Source organism: Lycium barbarum, chromosome 9 (genome assembly GCF_019175385.1).
Source record: "Lycium barbarum isolate Lr01 chromosome 9, ASM1917538v2, whole genome shotgun sequence".
Classification (NCBI taxonomy): Eukaryota; Viridiplantae; Streptophyta; class Magnoliopsida; order Solanales; family Solanaceae; genus Lycium; species Lycium barbarum.
Genome location: NC_083345.1, coordinates 84,251,415 through 84,264,279, shown reverse-complemented (window position 1 = coordinate 84,264,279; position 12,865 = coordinate 84,251,415). Strand labels below are relative to the sequence as shown.

The 12,865-nt window shown below is 37.3% G+C and overlaps 1 protein-coding gene across 1 annotated transcript; it reads left to right on the top strand.

The window, feature by feature from the left end:
* Positions 1-9,545: 9,545 nt before the first annotated feature.
* Positions 9,546-9,920, top strand: LOC132612004 (uncharacterized). The gene has a single exon (XM_060326356.1). The coding sequence runs from the start codon at positions 9,546-9,548 to the stop codon at positions 9,918-9,920; it is 375 nt and encodes a 124-aa protein (XP_060182339.1).
* Positions 9,921-12,865: the final 2,945 nt, after the last annotated feature.

The window sequence follows — 12,865 nt, the reverse complement described above, 5'->3', positions numbered from 1 at the left end:
ATATAAGCCTCTTTAAACTCAAAGCATCAACTCCCGAGGATATACACCAAAACAGCCGGTATACGCTTTGTATATGATATCTTCATACACTTTATTCTCCCAAATTCAAGAACAGCAACTTATCAACAACATCAAAAACAATATCAACAATTATTTTATATCAATATCCAACTAATTCTATCCATTTAATCATACCAAAACAGCCCCCAAGTCATTTGATATCCAAAAATTATAAACGAATTTTCAACGTCATTTTCTCTATTCTAACCTGTCAAATCTATCAATGATCATGGTAAGAACATCATTAACATCTTAAACATACCTTATATGAGCATACATCACCAAACCGACATCCCCCAAGTTCAATTTTTAGCTTAAAACGACAACGACAACTCGTACTACACTTTATCCTTCACGAGCCTCGCGATTTGGGACCTCAAACTTGATCGAACCCTTGATTTATCTCTCTAAACTCCCCTCACTCTCTCTCTCTATCATGTTCTGGACTTTTTGGTATGAAATGAGGATGATAAGGGTTAAAACATCCCTTAAATAGCAAGGGAAGTGGGCCTGACCCGACTTGGAGTCGGGTTGGGCCGAGCCCACTGCCTAGCTTGACCTTTCTGCCTTAAAATATCCATAAAATTTACTTGCCATAGCTACCTCTAAGACTTATTTATGAATAATAACTACCTTATTTTTTATTTAATTTTTGTAGCTTTATTTTTCCAAAATTACATTTCATAACTGGTCTAGTAATTTTTGAAATACATGTACCTTTCTATTCTCTCTCACTACACATTGAAGATTTATCATCTTCTCCAAACCCTAAAAAAAAATTCTCTCTCCTCTCTCCCCTTCCCCTCACTGCCGCCTCTCTCCCTCCCTTTCTCTATCTCCGGCCTCTCTTCTCCTTCAGCCAAACTTCGTGAGGCAACTGAGCGTTAAAGCTCGTAGACATATTGCAACATCGTTGTTGCACAAGTTGTTGCTGCTTCCTAGTCGAATAACAACCATGACTTTACTCCGGCGGCTGCTAAAGCCGTCGATGCCGCTGTCGTTGCTCCTGTTGTTGATGATGATGAGGTGGCAGCGATGGTGGTGGAACGACGCCAAATCTGATAATACACTCAGATCTGAAAAAGAGGGAGCAATTATTATTTCATCATCTTTTTATTTTTTCTTTGTTTGAACAAAGTCCATTAACAAAAAGACCAGCAATGGAGTTATTCCACAAAGCAAAAGCAGTACGTTTACAAAGTCATCATGACAAGTATTTAACAGCTGATGGAGATGAAGAATCAGTAACACAGGATCGTAACAGTGCTTTAAAAAATGCAAAATGGTTTGTTGAATTTGTGGAAAAAACAGAAAATGTTATACATTTAAAAAGTTGTTATGGAAAGTATCTTACTGCTTCAAATTAACCTTTTCTTTGGTTTGACTGGTAGAAAAGTCTTGCAAACTTTACCTCAAAGACTTGATTCCTCAATGAGGAGGTTTTTTTCCAGTTTGTTGTGGTGGTTCGGTAGGGTTTTTGGAGTGGAGCAGGATGGTGGATCGGAAGAAAGGCAGCGGAGGAAGGAGGAGGGTTTTTCAAGTTGTTGTGGTGTTTTGGTAGGGTTTTTCCAGTTGTTGTGGTGGTTCGGTAGGGTTTGTGGTTGTGGTGTTTCAGTATATTTCAGTATATTTCATTATATTTCAATGTACTGTTTCAGTATATTTCTATATATTTCAGTGTACTTTTTCAGTATATTTCGCTATATTTCAATGTATTTCTAATTTACAAAACAGTTTCTGATACATTTCATTGTATTCCATTGTATATACACATACTACAATTTTATACTTCTTAAACAATCAACCATATTTTATTGTATTCCAGTGTATATTTTTCTGTATTTGGAAGTATTTCTAAAAGTTTGAAATTAAGTAATTTGGAGAGAGAAACGTGAGTTGTTATGGAACTTGAGCCGTTTGCGTGATACATGGTTGATTTAATTTGACTTACCATTTAAAATGAAAGAAGAGAATATGTCCATAAATACAGCCTATTTTTACTCTGCCAAATTTTGTATTTTCGTGTATTTTAAAAACGCGAAATACAACCGAATACAACAAAACCAGCAAAACACTTTTGAATAGACTGATTTTGATAGAGAGATGTTAGCTGTAATGGAACCTCATGAGGTTTGTGTGAATCATGAAACCATTAATCCAAATTACCATATAATTTGAAAAAAAAAATTATTACCATAAATATAGCCTTTTTTTAATTCAACAGCCACACTGTATTTCGTTGTATTTCACTGTATTTCAAAAAGGCGAGATACAATTGAAATATAGCCAAAAGTAGCTACGAATTGTAAATCTTCAACTTATAGCTATAACTTGTTAGAAGCTGTTAAAAGGTGGTTATTTGTGTAAGTTTTACAACTTTTTATCCCTATGTCGTGTGAAGGCCCACAACCTATGGTTGGAAAGCTAATTCAATTATATACAACTTTCATTTTTGGAGTCTTCCCAAATTCCCAAATAATGATGGGGTTATGGCATCCCGAAGTCAGATCACCCGAAAACATAACTTAAAAACATCTTTTTGGAGAGCTTCCACTTGGATTTGGCTCAAGGGTCCTTCTTGAGTTGTGTTTAACTTCACATATATTATCCATATAAATTTTCATATGTCCATTATAAAAACCCCATCATGTGGGCCCCACCTCAGCTTACGGTTACGAGGGCTATGTCTTTTAACGTATCATTCCAATCAAACTCTACGATTCCAAATATCATACTCATGCTATCCTCATGCTAATAAAGTAGAATTTCATCCTTTATACTTGTAATATTTTCTCCTCCTTGAGCTCACATTAAGTCGTCTACAACCTTAGTAACGCAAAATTTTCTGGGGTGTAACAAGTTTTGACATTATTTGAATGATAGCAATATAAGAATCTTTCTTCGTGATTTCTAATCTACATTTCGAATATGCCTAACTTCTTTGATCTTGAGACTCAGCGGAAGGGCAATCCGGGTAGGTTATGGCTTACCTTTGGTGAGACTTCATGTAGCGAAGCAGATATTTAGATGATGTTTTCGGAGAAAGCATGTAAACCTTTGGGTATGAAGTTGGGTTGGATATTGTCCTATGTTGGGCCCTGTTTGGTGATTAGGGCTAGCCACCCTATTTTAAATGAGAGTGACGTGAGAGTCCAATATCCGATGTTAGTTTCGGAATCATGGATTGAGTGAGTGCATGGACTCCACAGGTCCCCAGGGTGGTGCTGGTGAGAACCGCCCCGTGGGCAAAGATTCGGGGTCTCGTCTATCTATTAGGCAAAGATTCGGGACAAGTGGCGCTTAGACTTCGCAAGTCACCTTGGGTTGTACTACCGAAACATCGATATTTCCATCCAGAGTACATATGTACACAACATTGCATTGCATTTCATTTGCATTCATACATTATTGCATTGCATTGCATAGTGTCTTATACTGTGATGACCTGGTGTTTAAATTGTGATGCTGTTTCGGATTGGACATATTGAGACTTGGCACATTTGCGTTTAGATGCTCTACTTAGGCAATGACATGTACTTGGTTCTGATTATGTTTGGCTTACACTTGTTGATTTGTTTGCCTATCTTGCTTTATTGTCTGAATTATGTTAGCTATACTTAGTCGGCCTATGATACCTACCAGTATTGTGGTTTTGTACTAATATGCACTTGCTGCATTCTTTTTTGAATGCAGAGTTTCAGGTTGGGTCTTCTTCCATCTCCCGTGGCTGATAGTCTCCATCTGGACAGTTTCGAGTTTATAGGGTGAGCATGAGGCGTTCGCTGCCTTGAAGACTCTTCCTATTATGTCTTACTTTCTCTATTCTGAGGCATAGACAAATTTGATGTATTATTATATTCCAGACTTGTATATTTTCACTTAGACGCTCTTGTATGGCTTAGACTAGACCCTGGGGCTATTTCGTTATTTCCGCACTATTCTATTACATATTATTGTAAGACTTACGTGATTATTCTCCTCCGCTTGATTGATTGATTATTTATGTTTTTATTTCCATTGGGTTGAGGGTTCGCTAACCGAGGTGGGAAAGGTAAGTGCCCACGCGACTTAGCCAAAATGGGTTGTGACAGAAATGGATTGAGTATGGTCCTAACAAAAGCAAGAACTGCTTAACTAAGGAAATTGCACAAGCAAGGGATTCTTCTAAGACAAGAAGTGTGTTCAAAGAAGAGATAATCCTTACTCACAAACTGTTGTTTGAGCTTATGAATAAGTGTATCTTTCCCGATTTAGAAAGAAGGAATGAGGCCAATTATATGAATAGGAAACTGATGGACCTGTTAGACCAAATCATGCTTGTAAATCCTTTATTTGATGATAAATCACATAAGCAGGTTGTTGATCAATCAAAAGGGCACATGCACTACCTTATGGGTTTTGAAACTGAAGTGTTTTCACATTTCAGAGTACCACTAAGTGTGGAAAAAAGGTACAAAGACAGAGCTAATAAGCAAAATTACACTTGAGGAATTTGATCTTATGTCAAAGGAACCTAGTTCCAAGAGCAAAACTCTTATCACTCGGTTGATTACAGAATTGTCCAAGCTTAATGAAAAGAAAGAGAAAATGGTTGTAGAGATTGTTGTCTTGAGAGCAAGAAATGAGCAACTATAAGAGAAAATGCTAAAGGATCAAGAGGTTGCTACTGAAAGAATTGACAGTATCTTGAACCATCTCTCACTTCCGCATTCCTTAAGCAAAGAACCTGTTTCTTTGAACCTGTCTATTCCTATGTCAGCCCCTGGGTCATAAGATGTTCTGTCATTTTGTCAATTGTTTATTGTTACTTTTTTTGGTGTTGGTTGTTTTTGGCAGTTACTTTCGGATTAATCTACCTAATGACTAGATAAGATGCATGTCTGTGTATCTTTCTTTTGGTGCTTTGTACTCTTGGACCCATGGTTAATGCTAATATTAATGTTGTTATTTCAAGTTTTTTAACTATTCATATACGTGTTATTTAACCTTTACTTTGATTATTATACTTGATTTTTATAATGGCAAATAAAGATAGTAGTTCATACACTAAAACTTACTAGTATAGACAAGTAGAAAAAGTTCTAAAGAAACTGAAACTGGTACTAAGGAAATACAGCTGCACAGATAAGACTTGACCAATATCCTAAGCATAGCAAATTGGTTCCAAGAATAAAGACGATCAGATGACATATGAAGAAAGAGTGCCACGGAGGAATTGGTCCTAAAGGAACTGCCCAAATTTGAGAAATTAACAAATTGTCCTAAAAAATAGAAACTGGTCCTTTGCAGACATTGATGAAATGTTTCGAAAAAGACATATGGATATGATCAGGTTCGTATAACTAGTCATCTAGAGGTGTAACGACCTGCTAGGTTGTTTTGAACTTTTACACTCGTTTTCCCAAAATACTCTTCCCATGGTTTCATCAAGGTTTTGATGACTTACGGAGATAGTGACATAGTATCCGAGGCAATTGGGTGAGTTCCGGATATTTTTAGCAAAATTGGTAGTTCTTAAGTTAAGAAAGTGAGGAAGTTTGCCCAAATGTCAACACGGGGTTAAATGGGTCTGTATTGGAATTTGTCGATTTCACTAGGTCTGAAATGTGATTTATGACCTAGTCGAACAGTTGGTTCGGGTCCCAAGAGGTTCAGGTTTGGTTTGGGTTGTTGGTGAGAAACTAGTTAAGTTAAGCATTTTTAGTTGACCACGGTCAACATCGGGGAAAGACGATCATGTTTTGATGTTTTTAGTGGACGAGCAGGTTCATTGCGTGTTTTCTAATTGACATGCATATTTGGTTTGTGTCTGGCAGGTTCTAGGTGAATTTCGAAATAAAATGGAAATCTCTAGTTTTTCTGGTGCGACACCCTTCATCATGTTTATAAGGGTTCCTTCGCATTCATGAAGAAGGGTGGGGGAGGGGTGCATCACGATCGTGTGATTTTGGTCGCATTCACGTAGGGAGAGAGGGGTTTGGTCCGGGTCACACTTACTCATCGCGATCGTGATGGCCCAGTAGCGTTAGCGATGAGATGGGCTGGGTTGGGCCGTGATCGCGAGCACGGACCTACCTTTACAAAGAAATATTTGGGCCTGGATAGATTAAAACTCCTATTTTGAATTTTATTGTTCACAAATCAATTTTGGTAGCTCAGTTTTGGGCTATTTCAAAGGCAATCTTCAAGTTTTGGATTGGAGGTAAGTTCCTCATCCTAATATAAGTATTTCCGTGTGATTCCATCCTTTATTAAGTGATTACATTCATGATTTGATCTTAGAAATTGGGGCTTCTATGGAAATGGATTTTCAAGTAAAATATCAAATTGAAGGTCGATTTGTGATTGAATTTCAATAATGTGCGAGGTTCTTAACTCTTAGGCTATGGGTAAATTGATTTTGTGATAAAATTCAATTTTTCCCTTGGGGGATCGAGGTTTCCTTTTTGGGTTTCGAATTAAAGTATAGCAAAATGGGTATTATTGGACTCGCTTAAACTCGTAGAATACTATTTTGACTAGATTGAAATCATATGGCGAATTTGGATGCGGTAGAGCTTCTGAAAGGCTTAATCATCGCTCAGATCGAGATTGGGATCATTCAGAGGTGTTGAGGGATGGAAAGTCCATTCATTAGCTTGTGGACTTCGGAATTAAGGCAAGTTGAGACTAACTAGGTTCTTTATAAAGTGTTAGTATTGGCTTAATGTAATTAAAGGGAGTATTAGGAAATTGGGGGTCTCGTACTCGTGAGGTGACGAGCACTTGTGCGTTTACCGGTGTCATGTTATGAGTAAATTAATGAAAAAGAATAATTGTGTGAAGTAAAGAATGCCAAAGCATATGGGCATTAGCTGGTAGTGGTTAAATCTACTTGTTGATTTGATTGTTTGGTGAAATGGGTTTATGATAGCCATACTTGTTTAATCTTTGTGATATTATTTATTGTGCATTCATCACTCCATTTCTCATCAAAATTATGGAAAGCAATTATCTTTTAGCATTGACCTGATATTATGTAGTTACATGTTGTATGCATATTCGTTTCATACTTCAAATGATATCAATGACATGTTTATTGATGAATCATATGGGATTATCTGTGGTGGCCCGATTGGATATGGTACTGGATGGAGTGATGATGACAATATAGCCTATCGGCTGGATATCCAGTGTGATATCAAGGATCTAGAAATTCAGGTGGGTATATGGACCTTATGAATTTCCTATGGGTCACGTGAAACCTACTACATGAGCATGTTTATACTGGTGCATATTGGCCATTACAATACATTCCATCGCATATGCATTGCACACAATTTTTATTTGATTTCATTCTCATTACTTGACTTTTATATGTGCCCTTTGGAAGAACCAGGTTTTAGTGACTTACTTGATTTATGTACTTTCTAATCTTATTTACTTAAGTGACTATAAATTGTATAATTGGTTACTAACGAAGTGTGGAGGTTAGTATAGAAAGGACCAACCCTCGCTATCGCTTCAGTTTAAGGTCGGTCACCGATACTGCTGAGTACACGTGTTTTCTCGTACTCACTCTACACTTGTTGCACCTTTTTGCATGCAGGTTCTATTCCAGTTGGAGTAGTGGAAAGTTCTCGCCGACCGTTGAGGCATTTCTTTGGAGTTTTTAGGGTGAGCCGTTGGATATTCTGCGGCATTGGACTCTATTCCTATCTTATTTCTTGTCTTTAATTTTTAGACAGTATTTATAGTATTCATACTTGTACTCCATATTTAGTGGCTCTTGTACTTATGACTTCCAAGTTTTGGGGAGATGTATGACTTATATTTCCATATTCTATGAGTTATGAGACCTTGATATTGACTAATGAGTTGTGTTACTTTACTTTCCCCTTTATGACATCTTGAAAAACTTTGGCTTGTGCTTGGGTTCGCCTACGGGTTAAGGTAGGTGCCCTCATTGCCACTTTGGGGTTTTGGATCATGACAGAAGGGGTGCAATTAATGAAAGGTAAGGCCCTACATAGACTGAAGCAAGCTTAGCATCTTGTTAAAGTCTATATAGACTAAAATGAGCTTAACATCTTGCTAACACCTTGGGGTAAGCTTAATATCTTCCAAAAGTCAGAAACTAGATCAAGATGGAGCTGGTTCTTAAGGGGAAGATTTTCGAAATAGAAGTCGTTCCTAATAGGGTAAAATGCACATCAAGAGCATATGAAGATTGATGAAGCTGCTAGAGTGCACATGAAAGAAGTATGAAGCGTCTATGAGTTTGTCATTATCAAAAAGCGGGGAATTCGTTGAGCTGCTTGGAGCTCAGTCTTAATTCATCATCATAAAGTTTTGATGATTGACAAACATTGTACAAGTGACAATCTATGTATAAGAAATATGGACAAAGATATACAAGAACCAAATCCTGAACAAATCTCCAAAAGGAACTGGTGAAGCAGGTAACACAGATGCATGATTGCTAAGAGAATCAGGTCCTTCATACAAGAATTGGAGATGTTTGATCTATGAAGATGAAGTTTTTCAACGCGCATAGAAGGAAACCTTAGAGAATTAGGATTAAGGCATAATCAAACTCTACAAGTAACAAGAATTCAAGAAATTGGAACAATACCATGTTTGAGCACATGAAGTTTGCCTAGGATTAGGAGAAGAAGAGGTTGTACACATGAGTCAAGTTCAAGTTAAACATGGATTGGTTTCTTGAAATTAATTCAATCAAATCTTGGTTGAATTGGAAAAACTACCAGCGGCTATTCTACTTCGAAATAAATCATCACATTGGTGCTTGTTGAATACAACGAATTCGAATACAAAGAGTGAGATCTTATTATTGAGTGTTCTTCAACTTGAGAGGATAAACTGCGATAAAGAACTTTTTTATATCAAGTGTGATCTTGTAACGACCTGCTCGGTCGTTATACGTGTTTTGACAATACTACCCTCGTCGACCCAGTTCCCGAGGTATTCAGGCATTTCTAGTGAATGTAGAAAGAATTAGAATCCTTAAGTTAAAATGTTTGACCAATAGTTGACTTTTGGATAAACGGACCTTTTTGGAATTTCGTCGATTCTGTGAGTTCGAGAGGGTTGTTATGACTTGGTAGGGTGGTTATGCTGGTACTTTTCAAATCCTAGTGAGGAGACAGCTCAGTATCTTTTTTCTAAATCTTTTTCTGCTAACAGGACTTGGTCCTTTTTCTCTTCTTTTGCAGGTATTAATATTGAAGGTTTAAAATTGCAGCAAATCATACTGAAATGGTGGAGTGAGCCAGTTAGCAGCAGGCTTAAACCAATATTTCAAGCTATGCCCTGCTGTAAGTATATGGGAATTGTGGAAGAGGAGGAATACTTATAAACATGGGGAGAGGAAAGCAGTGTGGGGATGCATTTTTCAAGCATATTCTACTATCCAGAGATTGGTCAAGGTAAGAAATCCTTCTATTCACAAAATTCCTATTAGATGGGATGAACTAATACAGTTAATGGAAGGATATAAACCTAGAGTGAAGATTACTAAGGTCATCTGGAAACCACCCCATAGAGACTGGATAATATGTAATACAGATGGTGCATCTAGGGGCAATCCAAGCAGAGGGTTATATGGTTTCTGTGCTAGAAATGAAGAGAGAGATATTGTTCAAGCTCAAGTAGAGGAATTAGGACACATCACTAATATAGAAGCAGAAGCAATAGCAATATGGGAGGCACTAAAGTGGTGTGAAATGACTCAGAGGAGGCAAATCATTATCCAAACAGACTCATTAATTTTGCAAAAGATCTTAAATGACAAGTGGAAGCCACCTTGGAGCATAGTGGAGTACATTGAAAGGATAAAACAGCTAGTAGAGGACAAGTAATGCATATACACACATATCTACCGAGAAGAAATAAGATGGCGGATGCATTAGCTAATTTTACACTTGATAGAGGTCTAATTAATTGTCAAACAGTCATGAGTTTAGAGATTGAGCTACGAAAGATTATCAACAGTGATAAATCTCAGATTTCATACCTTAGAGCTACTGTAAATAGATGTGAATTTAAGAGGAAACAAAAGGAACCAGAAGTTGCATACCTTTGGAAACATCTCCAACAACAGCAGCAGAGCTTCATTATGGAACAGAGAACAGGAGCAGAAACTCAGGAACAACGGCATACATGTACAGATATGCAAGATTCAGGAAGTAAAAGACTTTCAGCACAACAAATATATAACAAATGGGGGGAAAAAGGTAAAGGGAAAGCAGCTTACACAGAGCGAAATGAATCAAACAAAGGATTAGATACATGGTAAGAATCAATACTCTTCTCTTCAGAACAGATTTTCATCATTAGAAGAAGAAATAAGAGCAGACCGAAGAAGAAGATGGACGAGCAGCCATAGTTGAAGCTTAGAGCATCAGTGGACAACAAATGGAAATAGGGCTTTTTCCCTTCAACGATTTACTTTCCTAATCTTTTTTTTTTCTTATAATTTATTAGGATTTTATTTTAGGATTTTTTTTGGGGCTGGGCCGTGTTTTGGGATAAGCCTTTATTGTTGGATTTTTTCTTTGTTACTAAATAAAATGCCCAGGCGGGTCCCAGAATTAAAATTTAAAAAAAAATAGACTAGGTGGGATGGTTGGTTCAGTTCCCAAGACTTTCGAGTGCGTTTTGGGTCATTTGTTGGAAACTGAATTTTGAGGTCACGGATGGGTTCGTAGCATGTTTTTACTTGTGTCTGCATGTTTGGTTTGTATCTAAGAGGTCTCAGATAGATGTCGGGGTTTTGGGTTGATACTTGGTGAAACCAGAGATATTCTGGCTTCCAATGTCTCGCCTAGCAGAGTGGATTCGCCAATGCGAGTCCACCTAAGCGGTAGTTGCCCTGCAGGAGTGCAAGGCTGAGTCATTTAATGAATTTTGCCCCAGCAGATGGGTAGCCGTTGAGGCGGGGTCGCGGAAGCGAGAGACTGTTAGCCCCAGTGAAGTTCGCTGAATCAGAAACAATTTTTCTTTCCCAACTTTGAATCATTAGTTCCATTCACCAAAAACCTAATCCTAAGGAGCATTGTGGGTGATTTCTACAAAATCATTGGTGGAATCATCTACGGGTAATTCCTTGTACCTTAATCTTATAGCTAATCCTTCATTTATTAATATACATGGTAGTTAATGACTAATGAGGGTGATGGGTTATGGAAACCTAGGTTGTTGATCATTGAACGCTCTAATCTAATTGAATACTATTTTTCTAATTGTTGATTCCTATTATCTAAATTGTGGATTAATAGATTCTAGGTTTGAATCTCCCTTGGCTTCTATAATCAATTCATGAATTTAGGGTTCTTTCTAATTTAGGGATTTTGGTATAATTGAGAAAACTGAAGGACCAATTTTGGTTTAGAATTCCATAAAATTAAGGATAATGACTAATTGGACTATGGGTAGTGTAATTTCTCCTTTAATTTTTGAATTTACCCTCGTGATTCGATAAGGGTATTTTGAGTAACTTTTCCACCAATCTCTTTTTTCGATTAGTTGACTTTATTGTGGTCATTTACTTACTTAGCATTGATATTATTAGACTTCGATCGGTCTGAGGCGCTTCGGAAAGGGAAGTCTCGGGTGGAGTACTACGTGGCTTCTGTTCAGCATTCGAGGTAGATTATGACTTACTTTAGTTATACTGGGATTAGTGAAACATATGTATGCATAGAATTTATGGGAGAAAGCATGATTAGGTCTTCGAACATGTTGCTGGGATGGATATACTCTTAGACTGGTTTGATTTCTAATTATGTAGGCTTTTCGCCGTTATTTTACGCGTTGTGACTTATGGTGTACTAGTTATGTTTGGAAGTGAAGTGATATGATAAGTTCACTATGGTGATTGAGACTAGATTGTTGATTCTATTTTCATGGTTGTTGTGATTTATAAAAGTCTTGATGAGACTTATGGTGTTTATGACTTCCAAATCATGATTATTCGCATTGACAACATTAATTTAGCATTATTGTAGTCATACACTCATACATGATGGAAATGGTGTGGAAGTGATTTGATGAAAGAAATGTGGAAATGAGGTGATAAAGAAAGATGAAATCAGTTTGATGAATTATGGAATCGGGTTGCGCGCCGTAACTGATATCTGTATATTTGTAGGATTGGGTTACACGCTGCAATGATACATAGACACCATGGGTCCCCTGCGGGTCATGACTGTCGAGATGTTGAGATTTCATCCGGAGCATGTGTGTACAGGATGAGTTACTGGACATTGCATTACATTGACATCTATCTCATTGCACTGCATATATCATCATCTCAATTTACATCTATTGATCGAATTTGTTGGTTGTACTTATGTTGTGGTTATTCCGAGGAATTGTGGGAAACATGGCAGACTTGTGTTTAGGTGCTTCACCATAGGCTATGATTCAGCTATTTGATCATATATGACTTGAGTGGATATTTTGTGCTTGTCTGTTTATCTTGATTGATTTTGTGCTTATATATGTGAACTAATCTTAGTTGGCCTATGATGCTTACCAGTACGTGTGTATTGATATTACCTTGCTGCACTTTTTTGAGTGCAGATTGTGAGGCATGACCTTCTTCCAGACTTCGATTTTAGCCTTGAGGATATTGCCTTCAAGATAACGAGGGTGAGCTACCTTCCTACCATGTAGTCCTGGAGATTCCTTCTATTGTCTACTATTATTCCTTTAGACATTTTCCTTGTATTTCAGACTTAAGTATTATTCTAGACAACGTTGGCTAGTGTTCTTGTACAGTCACTTCATTTCTGGGGATTGT

Coding starts and splice junctions, on each gene's coding strand:
- LOC132612004 (XM_060326356.1), top strand. CDS start 9,546: ATGGAAGGATATAAACCTAGAGTGAAGATTACTAAGGTCATCTGGAAA.